At 40.6% G+C, this 16,520-nt stretch overlaps 1 protein-coding gene across 1 annotated transcript in view; it reads left to right on the top strand.

The window, feature by feature from the left end:
• Positions 1 to 15,973, top strand: part of LOC112113566 (opsin-5-like) — a 48,907-nt gene extending 32,934 nt beyond the window's left edge. The window contains exons 3-6 of the mRNA XM_026649502.1: positions 6,281 to 6,380; positions 10,533 to 10,637; positions 13,346 to 13,569; positions 15,530 to 15,973. Of these exons, the coding sequence (XP_026505287.1) occupies positions 6,281 to 6,380; positions 10,533 to 10,637; positions 13,346 to 13,569; positions 15,530 to 15,973 (873 nt within the window). The remainder of the gene's footprint in view (positions 1 to 6,280; positions 6,381 to 10,532; positions 10,638 to 13,345; positions 13,570 to 15,529) is intronic.
• Positions 15,974 to 16,520: the final 547 nt, after the last annotated feature.

Raw genomic sequence — 16,520 nt, 5'->3', positions numbered from 1 at the left:
ACTTATGGTTGTTTGTCCAACCTTGAATTTTGCATTTCTCTACTTTAGAGTGCTTAACTGTGCATCCTCAGTACTGCATTAATATCGTCTTTTTTTGCATGTAATAATACTGAACGAGTTTTTTACATTCCATGGGCAGAATGATCCATTAATCTGATGAATACAAAATGCTGAGTACAACTTGTTCTCACTTGATTTAAACTTGGTTTACTATTAAACTAAGTGCTTTTTGGTTTAGAGACCCTTAATGCATTGGATTATTGTCTGACCTCTAAATGGGGCTGCCCTGGACATTTCAGCTAATACAGAATGCAACCACCCAGATAGCAATGTTGTGGGCATGGAGGAAGTCAGAGACAGCAGTGGTTTCTAATTCATTTCTAAATGCAGTTCAAGTTGTTGGTTTGGATTGTGTACCTTGGGATCTCTTCTGTTTGACCTGACAGTTGAAATGAGCTATGTTGCTCAAACTGATACACTCGTGGAGAATTGGTAGGAGGGCGAGGAGAAGGTTGTTTTTATTGGATATGAATGGAATTTACTTCCCCACTTGGTGCAAAAAACAACAACAGAATTTGCTGATGTTTAGGGAATACTCTGAGGACTCTCTCTCTTACCTTAGTCTTTTTTGGTGAAGTGGTTTGAATAGGGAGTGTTTAGATTTCTCCTTTTGTTTCTGGGTTGGGGATTCTGTTGTTTTTTATTTACATGATATGAATTTGGAGTCATTTTTTGTTTGCATTTTTAAGATTAGAACCACTGGGACATATTCTTCTCTCGCAGTGATGTCAATAAGAATAGCTCCACTGAAGCGAATAGGGCTACAGCAGTGTAACTGAGAGGAGAATCCAGTCCATTGCTAAAACTTGTTGGTACATGGGAGATTCCTGACACTTCCTACCTTAGAGCAAAGCTTAAGAAACTAATTTGAGGCATTATGAGCTTTACACATTGTGAGTTTTAAATAGTGTACTGTGGACATAATGAGATTTAAACTAAGGCATGAGAAGTAGAAAGTAGAATAAGGATGACGTTTTCCTTTTGTTCATGTCTCAGCTTGTAGGCAACCAGCAAAGACAATAAGCAGAATCTGTCAATATCTACATGGCAGAAGGAACAGCTTTGGTGTAATCCTGAAAGAAAAGCTTTTAAACTGGCTAATCTCCTTGCTTGTTAAGAAATATTAGCATAAAATCTGGTTGAGTCAAAATTAAAATCAGACAGACTTCCTGATGATGTCTCTATTAATTTATGAAGTGAGGATCTGCAGTTATTGGAGTCCCCTCTCAACACTAGGAATCACTAATTGGGTAGCGTTAGGGTTCAGATCACCAGTGGTCTTTAGGGCACATTATGAGGACCACTGCCCTACACTGAAATAACAGCAAATGTTATGACCATAGAAGGAAAGGAAGGGGCTGGAGGTAGAAGAAGAGAAAAAGAGAATAAAGAAACGGCTGAAGGGGGAAAGCATGAAAAGATACACAAAAATTTTAGATTAGAGACATTTTATTTATTCTTCTTCATATTTTAGTGTTTCCTTAGTTAATGGGCCAAATTATCTTTAAATTTGGAGAAGAAATGGATTACTTTATTCTCAGTACTTATATTAGTATTTCTAGCTATCAACTCAAGATACTGTGGTTGGATAATTAGTATTTTCTGGGTTGCTAGTTACTTTGGATTCTGTAGATCTGTCTCTGTTGCTACCTATGATCTATGCTGTCTTTTTAGGGGTAGAGGTGTGTGAGAAAGGTCTTTCTCTTTCTGTTGGCCATTATGGCAAGTCTCTAGAGCGCATGGACTATAACTAGTGTTGGGGACACCTTTTCTCCTCAGGGGACACCTCCTATTTCCTCTTCCTCTCCTCGCACTGGAGTGGATATCTAGGGCTCAATTTTGATCTCAGTAATGCAATTGTAAATCTGGAATAACTGTAGCAGAATCCGTATACTTGTTCTGAATAGATAGGGGTGTAATTGAGATCAGGCTCTAACTCCTAGGTCTATAGAAGCGAGAGACTGGAAAGAGCTATTAGGACCTCTTCCCCCTAGTGCAGGAGGATCCCCAATTGTATCCGTATTAATATTTTTCCTGTCTTAATTTCATTCCGCTACTCCTAATAATACCCTGTTGTACCAGCTTAAATGTTTTGTCTGTCTTCTTGGTGTGTAACCCTCTCCCTTGTTTGTAAATCTAAAGGATAGTCCACTGGTTAAGGCACTGGCCTACTTGGGAGACCTGAGTTTGAGTCCCTGCTCTACCACACTTCCTGTGTGACCTCAGGCAAGTCACTTAGTCTCAGTTCCCCATCTGTAAAAGTGGGGGGAAACGTGTTAAAGACTGTGAGGAACTCAGATATGGTAATGGGGGCTATATACGTACCTAAAATGGAAAGAATTATGCAGAGCATGTTGCAACTCAGCTCTGACTGTGAAGCTCTAAGCCCCCTGCATGCCCAGCACTGCAGAGGTTGACAGCAAATTCCTGAGAGAGGAATGAGAATGAAGAGACAGCAACTGGAGTAAATCCCTACGAGAGCAGCTGAGGCGCCAACAGTAAATTCACCGAAAGGAAGGGGGAGTAAAGAATGGGGAGAGAGAAACCCGAGTTGACCTTGACTTTGATTTTATAAAGACGAGAAGGAACAATGCCCCTAGAGCTAACCAGCAGTTAACACCTGCAGCCGGGAATGAGCCAGACAGGAGCAGAAAAGGCTAAAGCTGGCTAAGCTAGTGGGTCTGACAGCTCCTTAGTGCTAAGCATAGTGCTTTAATTAATCCCCTTTCTCTTTTAACCCACAACCAAAGAGCAAATATTGTATTTTCATTGATAAAGTATATAGGTAGAAACAATGTCGTGACTGCAGTATGCAAATTGTGTGTTGTTTTCAGCGATAGAACCATCCAATTTTGACCGTCTGCTACACATTTGGGGCTCCACTTTGCCTCTTGTGAAGCTGAGCCATGCTAAGGCTGGTTAGGAGTACAAGGCAGGTGCTCCACCCGAGTGGAGCGTACTGAAGACATTATGTCTTATATCATTTTAACCCTGGTGTTTAGGTACTTGAAACATATGTTGGTATTTTTCCAAGATGAATCTTAGGATGCTATTTATTGTCCCTGCTTCCACCCATTAGGCCTCTTTTGTAGCCTTTCTCTGTCCTGTTTATGGTTTCAGCTCCTCTGAATTTGATATCCTCTTGCGATTTCATTAATCTCTCTTCTAGGCCATTAATGAAGACGTTAAGATCTGTCCAATATAATTTCTGCAGTACCCCACTAAGCAACCCCCTGGACCTCAGTGCTTTGCAATTTGTCATTACTTATTGGTTTTGGGCCTGCTGTCTGTTTTTGGTCCACATGAGGTGTGTGTCTGTCCAAGCTGAGTTGAATTAATTTTGAGAGGAAGGCTGCATGAGACACTATCAAATACTGTCCCCAATTCAAACACAATAAACCACATATGGGGCTTATAAAGTAAAATCCCTGTGGATGTAACAGAATCAAAGATGAATAGGAGGGTATTAGATAAGGTGCTAAAGTCAGAAGGCAAAATGCATAAATAAGCATCTTTTATGCTCATACAGGGTCCAAACCAAAGCTGATGGAAATCAATTGGGGAGTCTTTCCATTGACTTCAGTGGGCTTTGGATCAGGTTCCTAGATTCCCTTATTATCCAATGCACCTTGTGTAGTCATCTATACCTTTGCAAGTCAGAATGGTGGCATTTTACACCCACTCCACACATGTTTAAATATCTACACCTGGTATATAGCAATGGAGAACCAGGTCTCCCTAAATTGCTATTGGAAGGAGACTAGACTGATGTAACGTAAATGCTGAGGTCCATTTAAAGAAGGTGATATTTAAAGAAAGGTAGTGATTACTTACTTGCTATACATTGTTTGGTAAGTGTTGTCCTGCTTTCTTGTTTATAATTAGAAATGGTTGGAAAACGGAATTTCTGTTCTGCAGGAAATTCTGAAGTAACATTTTTTGCAGTTCCAAATCAGAATGAAAAATCAAAATTTAAAAATGTTCCTGTCGAATAGAAATTTTGAAAATTTCAGTTAAGAAAAATTGAAGTGTTTTATTTTGATAAGGTAAAAATGTTTTGTTTTAATAATATCAAAGCACTATACTAGGATATGATGCTAAACATTAAATATAATATTAAATTATAACATGTTTTAATATAAAAGTCAAAATTAAATTAATCAAAATGATAAAGGTGAAAAAAAAATCCACATTATCTAAACCACCAATTTACTTGAAATTGACACATTCCCATGAACCGTTTCAGTTTAATCAAACCGCATTCTCCGATGGAAAGCTGTTTCACTGAAAATGTTTCAACTCGCTCTAGTTATCATGATACAGTATTTTGTTTTAAATCAGAATGACTAGTCTCATTTTCCTGCCATTTTTTTGTGCGCTCCATTGGTAGATTGAGTTGATCAGGAAATACAATTGTCCCTCAATGAGAAATGATGTTGGCAAGTCGGGGAAATGGGGATGAGAGAATAACAGTTGTCATCTTTGGAGGCAAAGAAGGTATATTGTCATATCCTCAGCAGACACATAATGACTTCAGTGGAGCTGTACTAGTTTACACCCACTGAGGATCTGGCCCTGACCCTTTATATGTATTTTTATTATTACTGCTTTTTAGGCTTATGTTCAGATTTTTCACTGTTCCCATGATTCCTGAAACACTGTTAGGTTCTGAACAATAACTAGTACTATTTTGTAAGCGTATGACTGTGTGGATTTACAGTAGTCCTTGTGTAGGTTGTTATCTGGATTTGTGCAGTACGGATATAGCGAGCAGCAGTTATTTGCTTCCATAAGCTTAATGAAGTGTACAGTACATTTGCATTTCCAGGTGTTTAACTAATCCTGAGAGACAACAGGCCAAATTCAGCCAAATGCAACCTGGAGTAAGCAGGTGCTGCATCCATGGAAATCATTGGGTCATATTCTTTTGTGACGTATACATTAGTTTCAGTTACACATCAGGTGTAAGTTGATCATAAATCTGACATACGGGGCCGTGTAAATGCCATAATAGTGCATCTTGCACTGATTTACTATTCAGTGATTCTGCAAAATGAATATAAACAATACGCTGAGAAAGCACGAGAGGGCTTGTTGCAGAAAAGCAACCAGGAGAAGGGTGTAAGATAAAGCGTACCACACCTACTTTAATTTATATTCAGCTCATTCACAATGTCCCTAGGCCAAATTCAGGCATGAGTTCAATGAGAGTTCTGCCATTTATGTGAGGGTTGAATATATTTAGCCAGAATATTGAACTGGTTTAAGTTGCAGAGTTTTTATTTATAGAACCATTGAATACCAAATTCTTGCAAGTTACAGTGTGGGGCCACTTACATCAGTTTTCCTACTCAATTTAATGTGAAACTTACACCTCCAAGTGACCCTCTAGCTTTAACTGTGTTTGCATCTGATTCCAAGCTTTTGAAAATTAGACTAAGCCTGCAAAGCTTTTATCCAGATCACCTCCCAGTCACACAGTATTCACTAGCAGCTGGCTAGATTCAGCAGGAACTTCTTCCTTATATCCATGAATTAACCTAGTTGAATTGTAACCATCCTGTGCATAGATTGCTAGTGGGGCCATTGACTTCACTGGCTCTCTATACAGGCAAAAGGGTCTATGCAGCCATACTTGTGTGGATCAGATTCCAGGATCAGGGCCTGAGTCAGTTTTACAAATACCTGTAATAAATATGACTAGCATTGTTCAAAGGTAAATAATTTGGCTGATTTAGGTTTGGATGTTTTAAAAATCTTTTTTCCACTCAGCTAAGTTGATTACGTCTTACATTCTTCCTATTGCTACTGCCACCTTAACCTAAACTTCATGTGTTCAATTTACATATTTGTCTCTATATAATGAGGATTGTTGGATCCAATCCCCTTTCTCCTGTTCAGTCTTTTTTCTCTTTCATTCCGTAACTTTGTATTTTGGGAGGATGCATTTCAGCAGGTGTTTGCTTGTTTGTTTTACGTTCACGTTACCCACATGACACACCGCATCTAGTTTTTCAGTGTCTAATTGTTCACTGATCACAGAGATGGTAATGACCTCTGACATTTTATATTTCACTGGCATTTGGGCTTTTGGAAAAACTTTCAAGAACATTAATATAAAATCACTGGAGTATTCCCAATAGTTCCCCTCAATCCAACCCCCTTGTCATTCTGCAGTTTGGTTGTGGGAACAAAACCCCTTTTTTATTTGTTTTTCCAGATTGATGGATTTCTGACACTTCTATTTGGCCTGGCTAGCATTAATACCCTTACAGTGATCAGTGTGACTCGCTACATAAAGGGCTGCCATCCAGACAGAGGTAAGGTCTTCAACAACACATCTGAAGGAATTAAAAATAGCGCTGGTCTGACTCTGCCTTCAGTTACCTTGGTGAAAATCAAGAGTAACTACCTTGAAGTCAATGGAGTAACACAGTGCCAAATGGATATGTGGGGAAATCAAGATCAGGCCCAATAACTGCTGCTGGAAATTTGCTTCCATCAAACATTTTTCAAATGAACCCAAATAAGAGCAGGATTATTCTTGGCACATTCGCTTCACTGTGAGTAGAATTCACCCCTGTGCAGAGGGCCAACACTAAGCTTATGTATCGCGTAAGTTCTTCAAAATAAAGTGTAAATGGCACTTCAGTGGTGCATATGTCCACTGTCCCTCTGCAAAGAGGTGAATTTCATCTTGTATGAAATGAAGTTTAGGACAGTTGCCAGCCATTAATAGACCTGACTTGGGACACTTCCCTCCACAAATGCATTTTTATTCTCAGTGGTGTTTTGCCTGCTCCAGGGTCTTTTGCCTGCTCGCAACAGGCACTGTGAATAGGGTTAGGTGTCACCTGGGACACTGAAATCTACTGCTCTTCCCTGAAACCTCTCCAACACCATCCAGTCTTGCATCTCAAACTGCTTCTCTGCCACTGTCTCTAGGATGCCCTACCACCATCTCAAACTCAATGGACCTGATTGTGATCAACCAATGTACTTTTTACACCATGTGAGGTCAGAATCAGGCCCACTGTTTTCAACACCGAACTTCTTTCTTCCTAAACCTTCCTCCCGACCCCTTGCCTAGCTCCATTGACATTGCCACTCTCCTTCCTGTCTCCTCGGCCTGTAATCTGCATGTCATTTTTGGCTTTTCTCTCTATTTCTCCCTTCTCCAGTTCTCTCACTGAGTCCTGTCATTTCTTCCTCTTCAATAGCTCAAAAAATCACCCTTTCCTCACAACCCCTGCCCCTAAAACCTTTCCCCAAGTGCTGGTTTCTTGTTTACTGTATACTTCTCTAACCTCTGTGCCCTCCAATCTATCCAAAATACCACTACCAAAGTTATCTCCCTCTCCCACTGCTCTACACCACTTTGAATACCTCCACCATTGGCTTCCTATCTCTTACTCTGTTCAATTCATACTCTTTGTTGTCACCTACCTACAAAGCCCTACATAACCATGCCACCATCTACATTTCTGCTCTTATTCCCACCTACACCCAATCTGCTTCTTGCCCTTTTCCCAATCGTCCCACTTAATAGATCATTGATGTCCTTCTCCCATTATTCATTTTGTATCTCCTATCCTGTCAGAAATCTCCCATCAAAAGCCCTTGCTCACCTACTTCAAATCCCTCTTTAAAACCCACTCCTTCCAGAAATTCTCCCTATCTTCTTCCAATCAATAGTTTCCCATGCTAGCTCACAACTCCAGTGTTGTCTTTTGTCTTCGTTTTGTGTGACTTATGCTGTAAGATTTGAGGCAGGGATCCTGTCTCAATCTCTGTATATAAAGAACAGTATAAATTTACTGTGTTATATAAATGATATTTCTAATTGCATAGGCAATAACAACCCTGATAAGGCAATATATATTCTGCAGGAAGTTCCACCTTTGCACCAGAACCAATGCACCTTGTCATTGATATATCTGTCAAGGCCCATTTTTAACTCAGTCTGTGCTGGGGCAGTCAGAATTAGGCTGGGTTGTGTTCCATATTTTGTATTTATTGTATCATATCTAGCCATATTTTAAATGTATGTCTCTCTCACCTAAGTTTCTACCAGAGAGCAAGGTCACAACCACCTCAGCCTAGATGCCTGGGCATCATAGCTAAGCCCCAGAAGGATCCTCAAACTAGGTGTTCCCCCACCTATCTTGCCTGTGGGGCCCAATTTGGTAGACATGCTCTGGACATACCTAGACCCACACAAAACAGCCAGAGGATGTGATCGTGCCCCCTTTGTAACTTTTAGCCCAATGGTGTTAGGGCCCTCACCCAGGATGTGGAGACCTGGGTTCAATTCCTCCCCCCCCGCCATCTAATATGGGGAAGGAACTTGAATTTTGGTTTCCCACCCATCTCAGGAGAGTACCCTAACCATTGGGCTATGGGCTATTCGGGGGTCTCTCTCAATCTCTCCTGTTGAAGCTGTTCCACTGTGTATAAACAAATAAATATGCATTGGAGCAGAGGGACTGGAACCTGGCTCGCTCACATCCCTGATGCGTGCCCTAACCTCTGAGAGTAATTCTCTCTCAGGTGCCCAGGAGAGATTGAGAAAAATCTGCCCCAGAATACCCAATGCCCAAGGAATTGATTTCTGTGGAAATGAGGAGTCTAAATCTCTTTGTGGATCTAGCCCAAGGTACCTGAGTTCCTTTGTGAATCTAGCCCTAAGTAACCGCAGGGAGTCTAGTGTCCTGGACAGCTCTCTGTGCTCTAAAGAAATCTTCCTCTTTCAGAGTTTTACCTCTTCAGCCAGTCACCACTGCTCCCATGAGACCCAAATTAATTGCATTGACGCAGGGAGCAGGGCTGCACACATTGTAGCCAAGCTTCCAAAACTTCTGCTGGTTAGAGGAGGGTACTTAAAAAGCCTGCTTTGAATACTTACACAACTGAAGATTAAACCTATGTATAAGCCAGATTCTCATTTACTCTAAGGCCCCTTATGCCACTCCAGCAGTGTAATGGGGTGTAAATGCAATTTACTCCCACTTTAAGGCCGTTTTACACTGCTGCATAGTGTAAAGGGCCTCTGTATAAATCAGAATTTGGCCCACGTGGCTTTTCCCATTCCTTTATTGCTGCTGCTGCCTGCAACATTATCAAGGGCCATTGGTGCAGCCAAGCCATAGCAGAAACTGCAGGTTCATTATCCCTGGAGTCAGACCAGATCAGGGAGCACTATGGAAACTGTGCTCAACTATCCCTGATAGGGGAGGGCATGGGAGAGCAAGGGAGGACACAGTGGAGCACTTGGGGGACTCAGGCTGAAAACATTTCCTGTATTTAATAAGTAGGATCATTCAGAACCCCTCCCATCCAATGACAGCATCAACAGCTTGGGAATCAAGGACAAAGAAGAGAAGAGAGTGGAATTCGTAAATTAAAACCATTAGAAATGTGAGTAACTAAAAGCCTTTTGCCTTTGACACACCTGAGGCTCATATTCTGTAGGAAAAATGGTAAGTATGAGGAAAGCAATAACTTTATTAAAATACATATCTGAGATATCTGTGCCAGAGTTAAATGTAAGGGTCATTCCAGAAGGCACTCGCAGTATTTGAGCGGGCTGGACTCTGGGCTAAATCCTATTACAAGTCACAACCAGACAACCCCAGAAAAATATATGTAGACAGTTGTCTACACCTATTGTCTGGAAAGCAGAAATTTCTTTCAAATGTAATAGGTTAAAATACTTTTCCTATGTGTTGCCTGGCACTGAAAGGTTTGCATGTGCAGACTGCAGCACATGGGCCTAATGATATTTGTGTAACTGATGGCACGTGGAATCTTAATGAAAAGTGAGGCGAGTACTTTGCTAATCTAGTCAGATAAAGGATATCTTTTTCTGTGGCCTTTATATCCCTTTAAAGAAGGCTGGAACTGGCACAACCACTGTATGATTAAGAGTAAGTTATTCTGGTTTCTCTGATCATGGATGAGATGAAAGCGTTCTGCTGGATGAATAAGGTAGTTTGAGTTTCTGATTTGTTTTCCTCTGGCTACCAGTGCGGGGGCAGAGTTAATGTTATTTGAATGCTATACTTGTGAATTTCCATTCTTTCCGTTGTTTTTCTTTTTTCATGTTAAATTAAACTTATAATTTCCTGTCTTTTTTTAAAGGTTTACAATACTGAAAAGTTCATATATGTTTCTTGTAGCTATAACACTGAATTTCCTAATTCTCGCATATCTAATTTATCTGTCACTTTTTAATCTAATCTAATTTCATCTAACTCCAATGTCCTTGCAAAATCTTGACCATTCAAGTCACTGATATATACTTTCAACCTTACCTTTCATTTAAAAACAATTTTTTAGTCTGGGAATTCTCTCAAGTACCAGGATTCCCCCAATTAGCCCTCCATGATCTTTACAGTAGTCCAATGTGAATAGATTTCATCTGGAAAGGGTCAGTGTGTTAAGCCATTTTCTCACTGTGTTGTATGTTCCAGGGCATTGCATTAGCAACAGCAGCATCACTGTGGCCCTGGTTCTCATCTGGATAGCAGCTTTCTTCTGGTCAGTGGCTCCAATACTTGGATGGGGCAGTTATACAGGTAAAAGGCCTCTCACACATTCCTACAGTGATACAACTGGTACATTTGCTCTTAATAGATCAAAGATGATTTCCCTCTTATCTTGCTGTTTATTGTTGAGCAGACTGATTATCAGTAGAGCTGGGAGTATAATTCATAAAGAATAATTTATCCAGGGAATGCTTGTGATTGTACTCTGGGTATACCTCAGATTGCAGTTTTGGGCGTGGTACTTTCTCTACATCTTCTACTAATCAGTGATATTACATTACATGGATGAAAGTACTGCTTATGTGCTATTTTGTCCAGATGTATACATCCTTTCCAATATTTCCCTATACAATCTACTTGTGGGATGAAATTCTGGTCCCACTGAAGTCAATAGGAGTTTTGCCATTGATTTCAATAGAGCCAGGATTTCACCTTTGGTTTGCAAGGTTCTTACTGAATGTATCCAGATAAGTGCATCAGAACTTTTTGATGTTAAATATGGATAAGACCAATGTCTTTTAGAGCTCAGGGTAAGTAATTAATTTTCTATCTCTGGTTCCTGTCTTCTGAAAGTTAATTCATCCCATTTAAACTTCATCAGCTATGGAGAATTAAGAGGAGTTATTTTTTATTAGATCTTGTCATTTGATGCTAATATGAGTTCCATTGCTGAATCATGCAGGTTTCACCTGTTTAACTTTTCCAGGGATTGTAAATACTTGACTGTGTAAACAGCTAAAACTTTGGTTCATGCTTTGCTTATTTGTGATGTATTTTATTGCAATGGTTGTCTGAGCAGTCAACCTACTTAATTTTTTAAAAACTGTTTAAAGTCTATAGAAAACCCTGCTGCTCATTTCATTTTGGGGAGTCCTTGAAACCTTCATCGCAACCTTTGTTCAAGTGGGAAATATTTAGGCATGCTCTATCGCTATGAGTCAAACTCAATATTTTGTTACTGGGACAGATTTACAAAGGGGTTTGGGTGCTTAAAAATGCAGATAAGTGCCTAGTGGGATATGCAAAAGCACCCATTAGATGTCTAATTCCCATTGACCTTCTGTTAAACGCCTAACTTACATAGGCACTTTTGAAATCCCACTAGGTGCCTACCTGCATCTTAAGGCACCTAAATCCCTTTGTAAATCTGGCCCATTATCTAAGCATCTGTAGCCCCTTTATAACTGAAAAAATTGTGTATGCTCTAGTTTGCAATTTATGTCTGATCTCAGTTTTTTTCAGGTGTGTTCCCATTATCTGTGCCATTTGCTGTACAGTAACTCCTGAAAAATGCGACTTTAAGCGAAACGACGTTAAGCTAATCCAATTTCCCCATAAGAATTAATGTAAATGAGGGGGTTAGGTTCCAGGGAAATTTTTTTCACCAGACAAAAGACTCTTTATTTATTTATAAAACACACACACACACACAGAGTATAAGTTTTAAACAAACAATTTAATATAATACTGGTACACAGTGATGATGATTGTGAAGCTTGGTTGAGGTGGAGGAGTCAGAGGGTGGGATATTTCCAGGGAATGCCTTACTGCTAAATGATGAACTAGCAATGGGCTGAGCCCTCAAGGGTTAACTCTCACACTCTTACTGTACAAGGCAGCAGGAAAGGAGGGAGGGCAGACAGAGACACACACCCTGTGTGTCTGTGTGTGTGTGAGAGAGAGAGAGAGATGCGCATTTCCCCTTTAAGTATGAAGAATGGAGTCAGAAGTACACTGCCTTGTTAGTTAGATCAGCAAGCTGAGACAGGACCACAGCTGCTGCTGCCTGGAAGCTCCCTCTGTCGTGTGTCCCCCCTGCTCTATGGAAGGAGGAGTAAGCGGGGTGCAGGAACAGGGGGGAGGGGGATACCCTCTCTTCCTCCCCCGCACACAGCAAGCAGGAGTCTCAGGGAGCAGCTCATGGCAGTGGGGGGAGGGACAGCTGCAATTGCTAGCCTGCTGGGCAGCTGCTGCACAGGGAACTTAGGGGAGCGGGGAGCTGATAGGGGGGCTGTCGGTCCACCTTGGTTCCAAGCCCCCACCAGCTAGCTGCAACGGGCTGCTCTTCCTGCAAGCAGTGGATAAAGCAGGCAGCTGCCAAACGACGTTAGAAGGGAGCATTGCACAACTTTAAACGAGCATGTTCCCAATTGATAGGGACGTAATCAACGTAACAACGAAACAACGTTAACCAGGACGACTTTAAGTGAGGAGTTACTGCATTTTGTATTCCTATTTCTTATTTTGTAATTTGTTAGTTAACGTGACTTTTTAATTACTTGTTGTATTATCTTTGATACAATAACTTATTATTATGCTATTTGGTACCGAGATCTTAGAAAAAGTTACTGTGTAGCAAGTAATAGCAAATGGAAGAACATAACTTACAATGGTATAAAACCTACAGAATTAATAACCATTTTTCTAAGAGTGGGAATTAAAATATCACACTTTACTGTCACCCCCAACAATGGTTTCTTCATGCTAGATAGGCAGTGGAAATCTAAATCAGAGGCAAGTAGCCTGTAATACATTTTGTTGCAATCCATGAGGTCTTAGAAAATTGTGTCTATAGAACATTATCTCATAATTCATTAAATCACCATGATCACTTGGTCCTTTGCTTTTTAAAAGAAGAAAACTTTATGTTTTAAATGGATAATTCAAATGCTTTAAGATTGATAAAGGGGAAATATGTTAAAAAGGAAAAAAGCTAACCAAATTGTTTTGTTTTCTAGATCGCATGTATGGCACATGTGAGATAGACTGGGCAAAAGCCAACTTCTCCACAATCTACAAGTCCTACATTGTGTCTATATTTATCTGCTGTTTCTTCCTACCTGTGATTGTCATGGTCTTCTCATACGTGTCCATCATCAATACTGTCAAGTCAAGCCATGCACTAACTGGAATGGGTGATCCAACAGATAGGCAGAGGCGAATGGAGCGAAATGTCACTCGGGTACGTCTGGGTGCTTGGTATATCTGTAGTATATAAGAAAATAATCTTCTGTGTTCTATAGAAACAGCATTAGAGTTCAATGAAGAAATTGAAGACTTATTATCAAATTGGATCACAAATGAACATTAAACCAGAACATGAAAAAAAATCATGCAGTCAGTCAAAAATATGGAGAAAATATAACTGAAGTACTTTATTTATGGATCACCAAAGATTGTATCCTCTTCTTTTTCTGAAGCGACAGTGCTGTGCAGAGAGAAACTTATGGTGGAATTCTCAAAAATGCTAATCACTGGCCTAACGCTGCTTCCTGTTCCATCAAAGTTAATAGGAGATTTAGTAAAAGCGGAGTGCTTTTAAAAATCCCACTATTAATTATTAAACCAGGGTATAATAAAAAACTGTTTCTTCCTACTCTTTTCTTCTGCTCGCCTTTCTTTTCCCTTTTGAGTCTTATCCTACATTTCCTTCATTTCTCCCCACCCTTCCAACCCCCACTCTCTGTCCTTCTACCATGTACAGGTCTATCTCGTCTTATGCGGGGGTTCCGTTCCGCGGTTAGCGCGTAAAGCGAAAACTGCGTATAGTCAAAATTCCATTGAGTTCAATGGCGGGCGGAATCGCCCGCACTACAGGTATAGTATTGAAATTGTTATTTTTCTCTTTTTTTTGTTTTTGTTTTTTTTGGTTTTTGCCAACCGCGTAAAGTTGAAATCGCGCATGTTGAATGCGCGTAAGATGCGACAGACCTGTATCTTTTTTCTTTCTTCTTCATGGTCCTCTTTCCAGTCTCCCTTCCTATTTCTTTTTCCTGCCCTTAGTTGACTGTTTTTATTTCATATTCCCTGCATCTTCATCCCAATTCTTTCAAAATATAAGTGGCAAACGAATCAAATGTAAATTATAGTTAGGCACCTAAATCTATATTTAAGGCCCCAAGTAAGTGGCCTGATTTTCAGATGTGCTGAATATCCACTACTCCATTGCACTCATTGGGAACACACACTGCCAAATGCTTCTAAGAACCAGGGCATTTATTTAGTGCCTAAGGTGTCAAACTTTTTAGGTATTATGTTTGAAAATATTGGCTTAGAGCAGTGGTGGGCAACAGGCGGCAGCCGCTGGCCGCCACTTCCCGCAGCTCCCATTGGCCAGGAATGGCGAACCACGGCCACTGGGAGCTGCGGGCAGCCGTGCAAATGTAAACAAACTGTCTGGCAGCCTGCCAGTGGATTACCCTAATGGGTCGCAGGTTGCCCACCACTGGCCTAGAGCCTGATTTTCAGATGAGACGATCACCCATCACTCCTACTGATGTCGCAACTGGGGTTGTGAGATTCTCAGCACCCCTGAAAACCAGGGGTCTACATAGGATTTTAGCTATTTTTATCTCAGTAAATATTTAGAGTGGACCCAATTCTATATCTTTGATTTATTTTTGAGAAATACCCATCTGAGCTGTCCAAACAAAGCCAGACAACATATATGAATAAGAACCAAAGAGCAAAAGTAGCAAAATCTGGCCCATAGTGTGTCCTAATGCAGGGGTGCTGGAACTAGCAGAACTGGGGGTGCAGCAGCAACCCCTGACCTGAAGTGGTTTCCATCATATACAATAACATATGACAATGAAGACGTACACTCAATTCCTCATCTAAAACAGACAATCGCTACATTTTCCATATAAGAAATGTGCTAGATTCTGTACAAACATATAGTAACAGACAGTCCCTGCCTCAAATTGCTCACCATCTAAGATGAAGTGTGGGAGGGAAAATACAGGCACAGAGAGGTGAAATGACTTGCCCAAGGTCATACAGCAGGTCAGTGGTACAGCTGGGAATACAAGCCAGGTGTTTCTTAGCCATCAAACCACACTGCATCTCTTTGCTTCTTTAGTGTAATCCAATGTACTGTATTGTCTTAAGAAAATAAAAGATGTTTTCATTCTCTTTCCTAGGTTTCTATTGTCATTTGCACAGCCTTTATTATAGCATGGTCTCCATATGCTGTCATCTCAATCTGGTCTGCCTGTGGCTACTCTGTGCCCAATCTAACCAGTATCTTTGCCAGTCTGTTTGCCAAGTCTGCCAGCTTCTACAACCCCATTATCTACTTTGGAATGAGCTCCAAATTCCGAAGGGACATTTTCATCTTGCTGCATTGTGCTAAGGAGACTAAGGACCCCGTGAAGCTCAAACGCTTCAAAAACCTCAAGCAGAAGCAGGAGCCTTCTCCTTCTCAGAGAGAAGAGAAATATGCAGCGGCGGTCCAGCCTGCACCCAGTCCTGATTCTGGGGTAGGGAGTCCAACCAACACTCCACCTCCCAAAAACAGGGAAGTGTATTTTGGTACCTTTGATTCTGCATCTACCAACCCTGATATTGAATGTGATAGACTGTAAGGCTGCAATTACCATGTGCACCCACTATACGTACAACTAGAACAGATTCAGCTCACCACTTCTGAACAGCTCCCTAGTTCCCATTCCATCTGTCTTTTACTCTAGAACTAATGATGACTCCAGTACGACTTAAAGCAAATCAGGATGTGCTAAGCAGCTATAATTCTTATTATATATGGGTTATAAACTGCAGTGCAGCAAATTACAATGGTGGGCATCAAATCTAGTGCCAGAGGGAATTTTTCCTTCTCTGGATCTTAGGGTGATCAGATAGCAACTGAGAAAAAATGGGACAGAGCGTGGGGGGTAATAGGCGCCTATATAAGAAAAAGTCCCCCAAAATGGGACTGTCCCTTTAAAAAGAGGACATCTGGTCACCCTACTGGATCTACAGTACAGCATTTGAAGGACTTTATTTAGAAAATTTATCGGTTAGCCAAAATCACTAATATTTTCATATCCAAATTATATTAATTAGGTGATTTCATTTCCCAAAGCACATTTTCCCAGCCTTTTCTACCCTTTAACAGTCCCGGGTTTATCCCAT

This window comes from Terrapene carolina, unplaced genomic scaffold (assembly GCF_002925995.2).
Source record: "Terrapene carolina triunguis isolate 2854851 unplaced genomic scaffold, T_m_triunguis-2.0 Scaffold85, whole genome shotgun sequence".
Classification (NCBI taxonomy): domain Eukaryota; kingdom Metazoa; phylum Chordata; order Testudines; family Emydidae; genus Terrapene; species Terrapene triunguis.
Note: the sequence above shows the minus strand (reverse complement) of the source record. Positions and strands in the feature narration are given on the sequence as shown.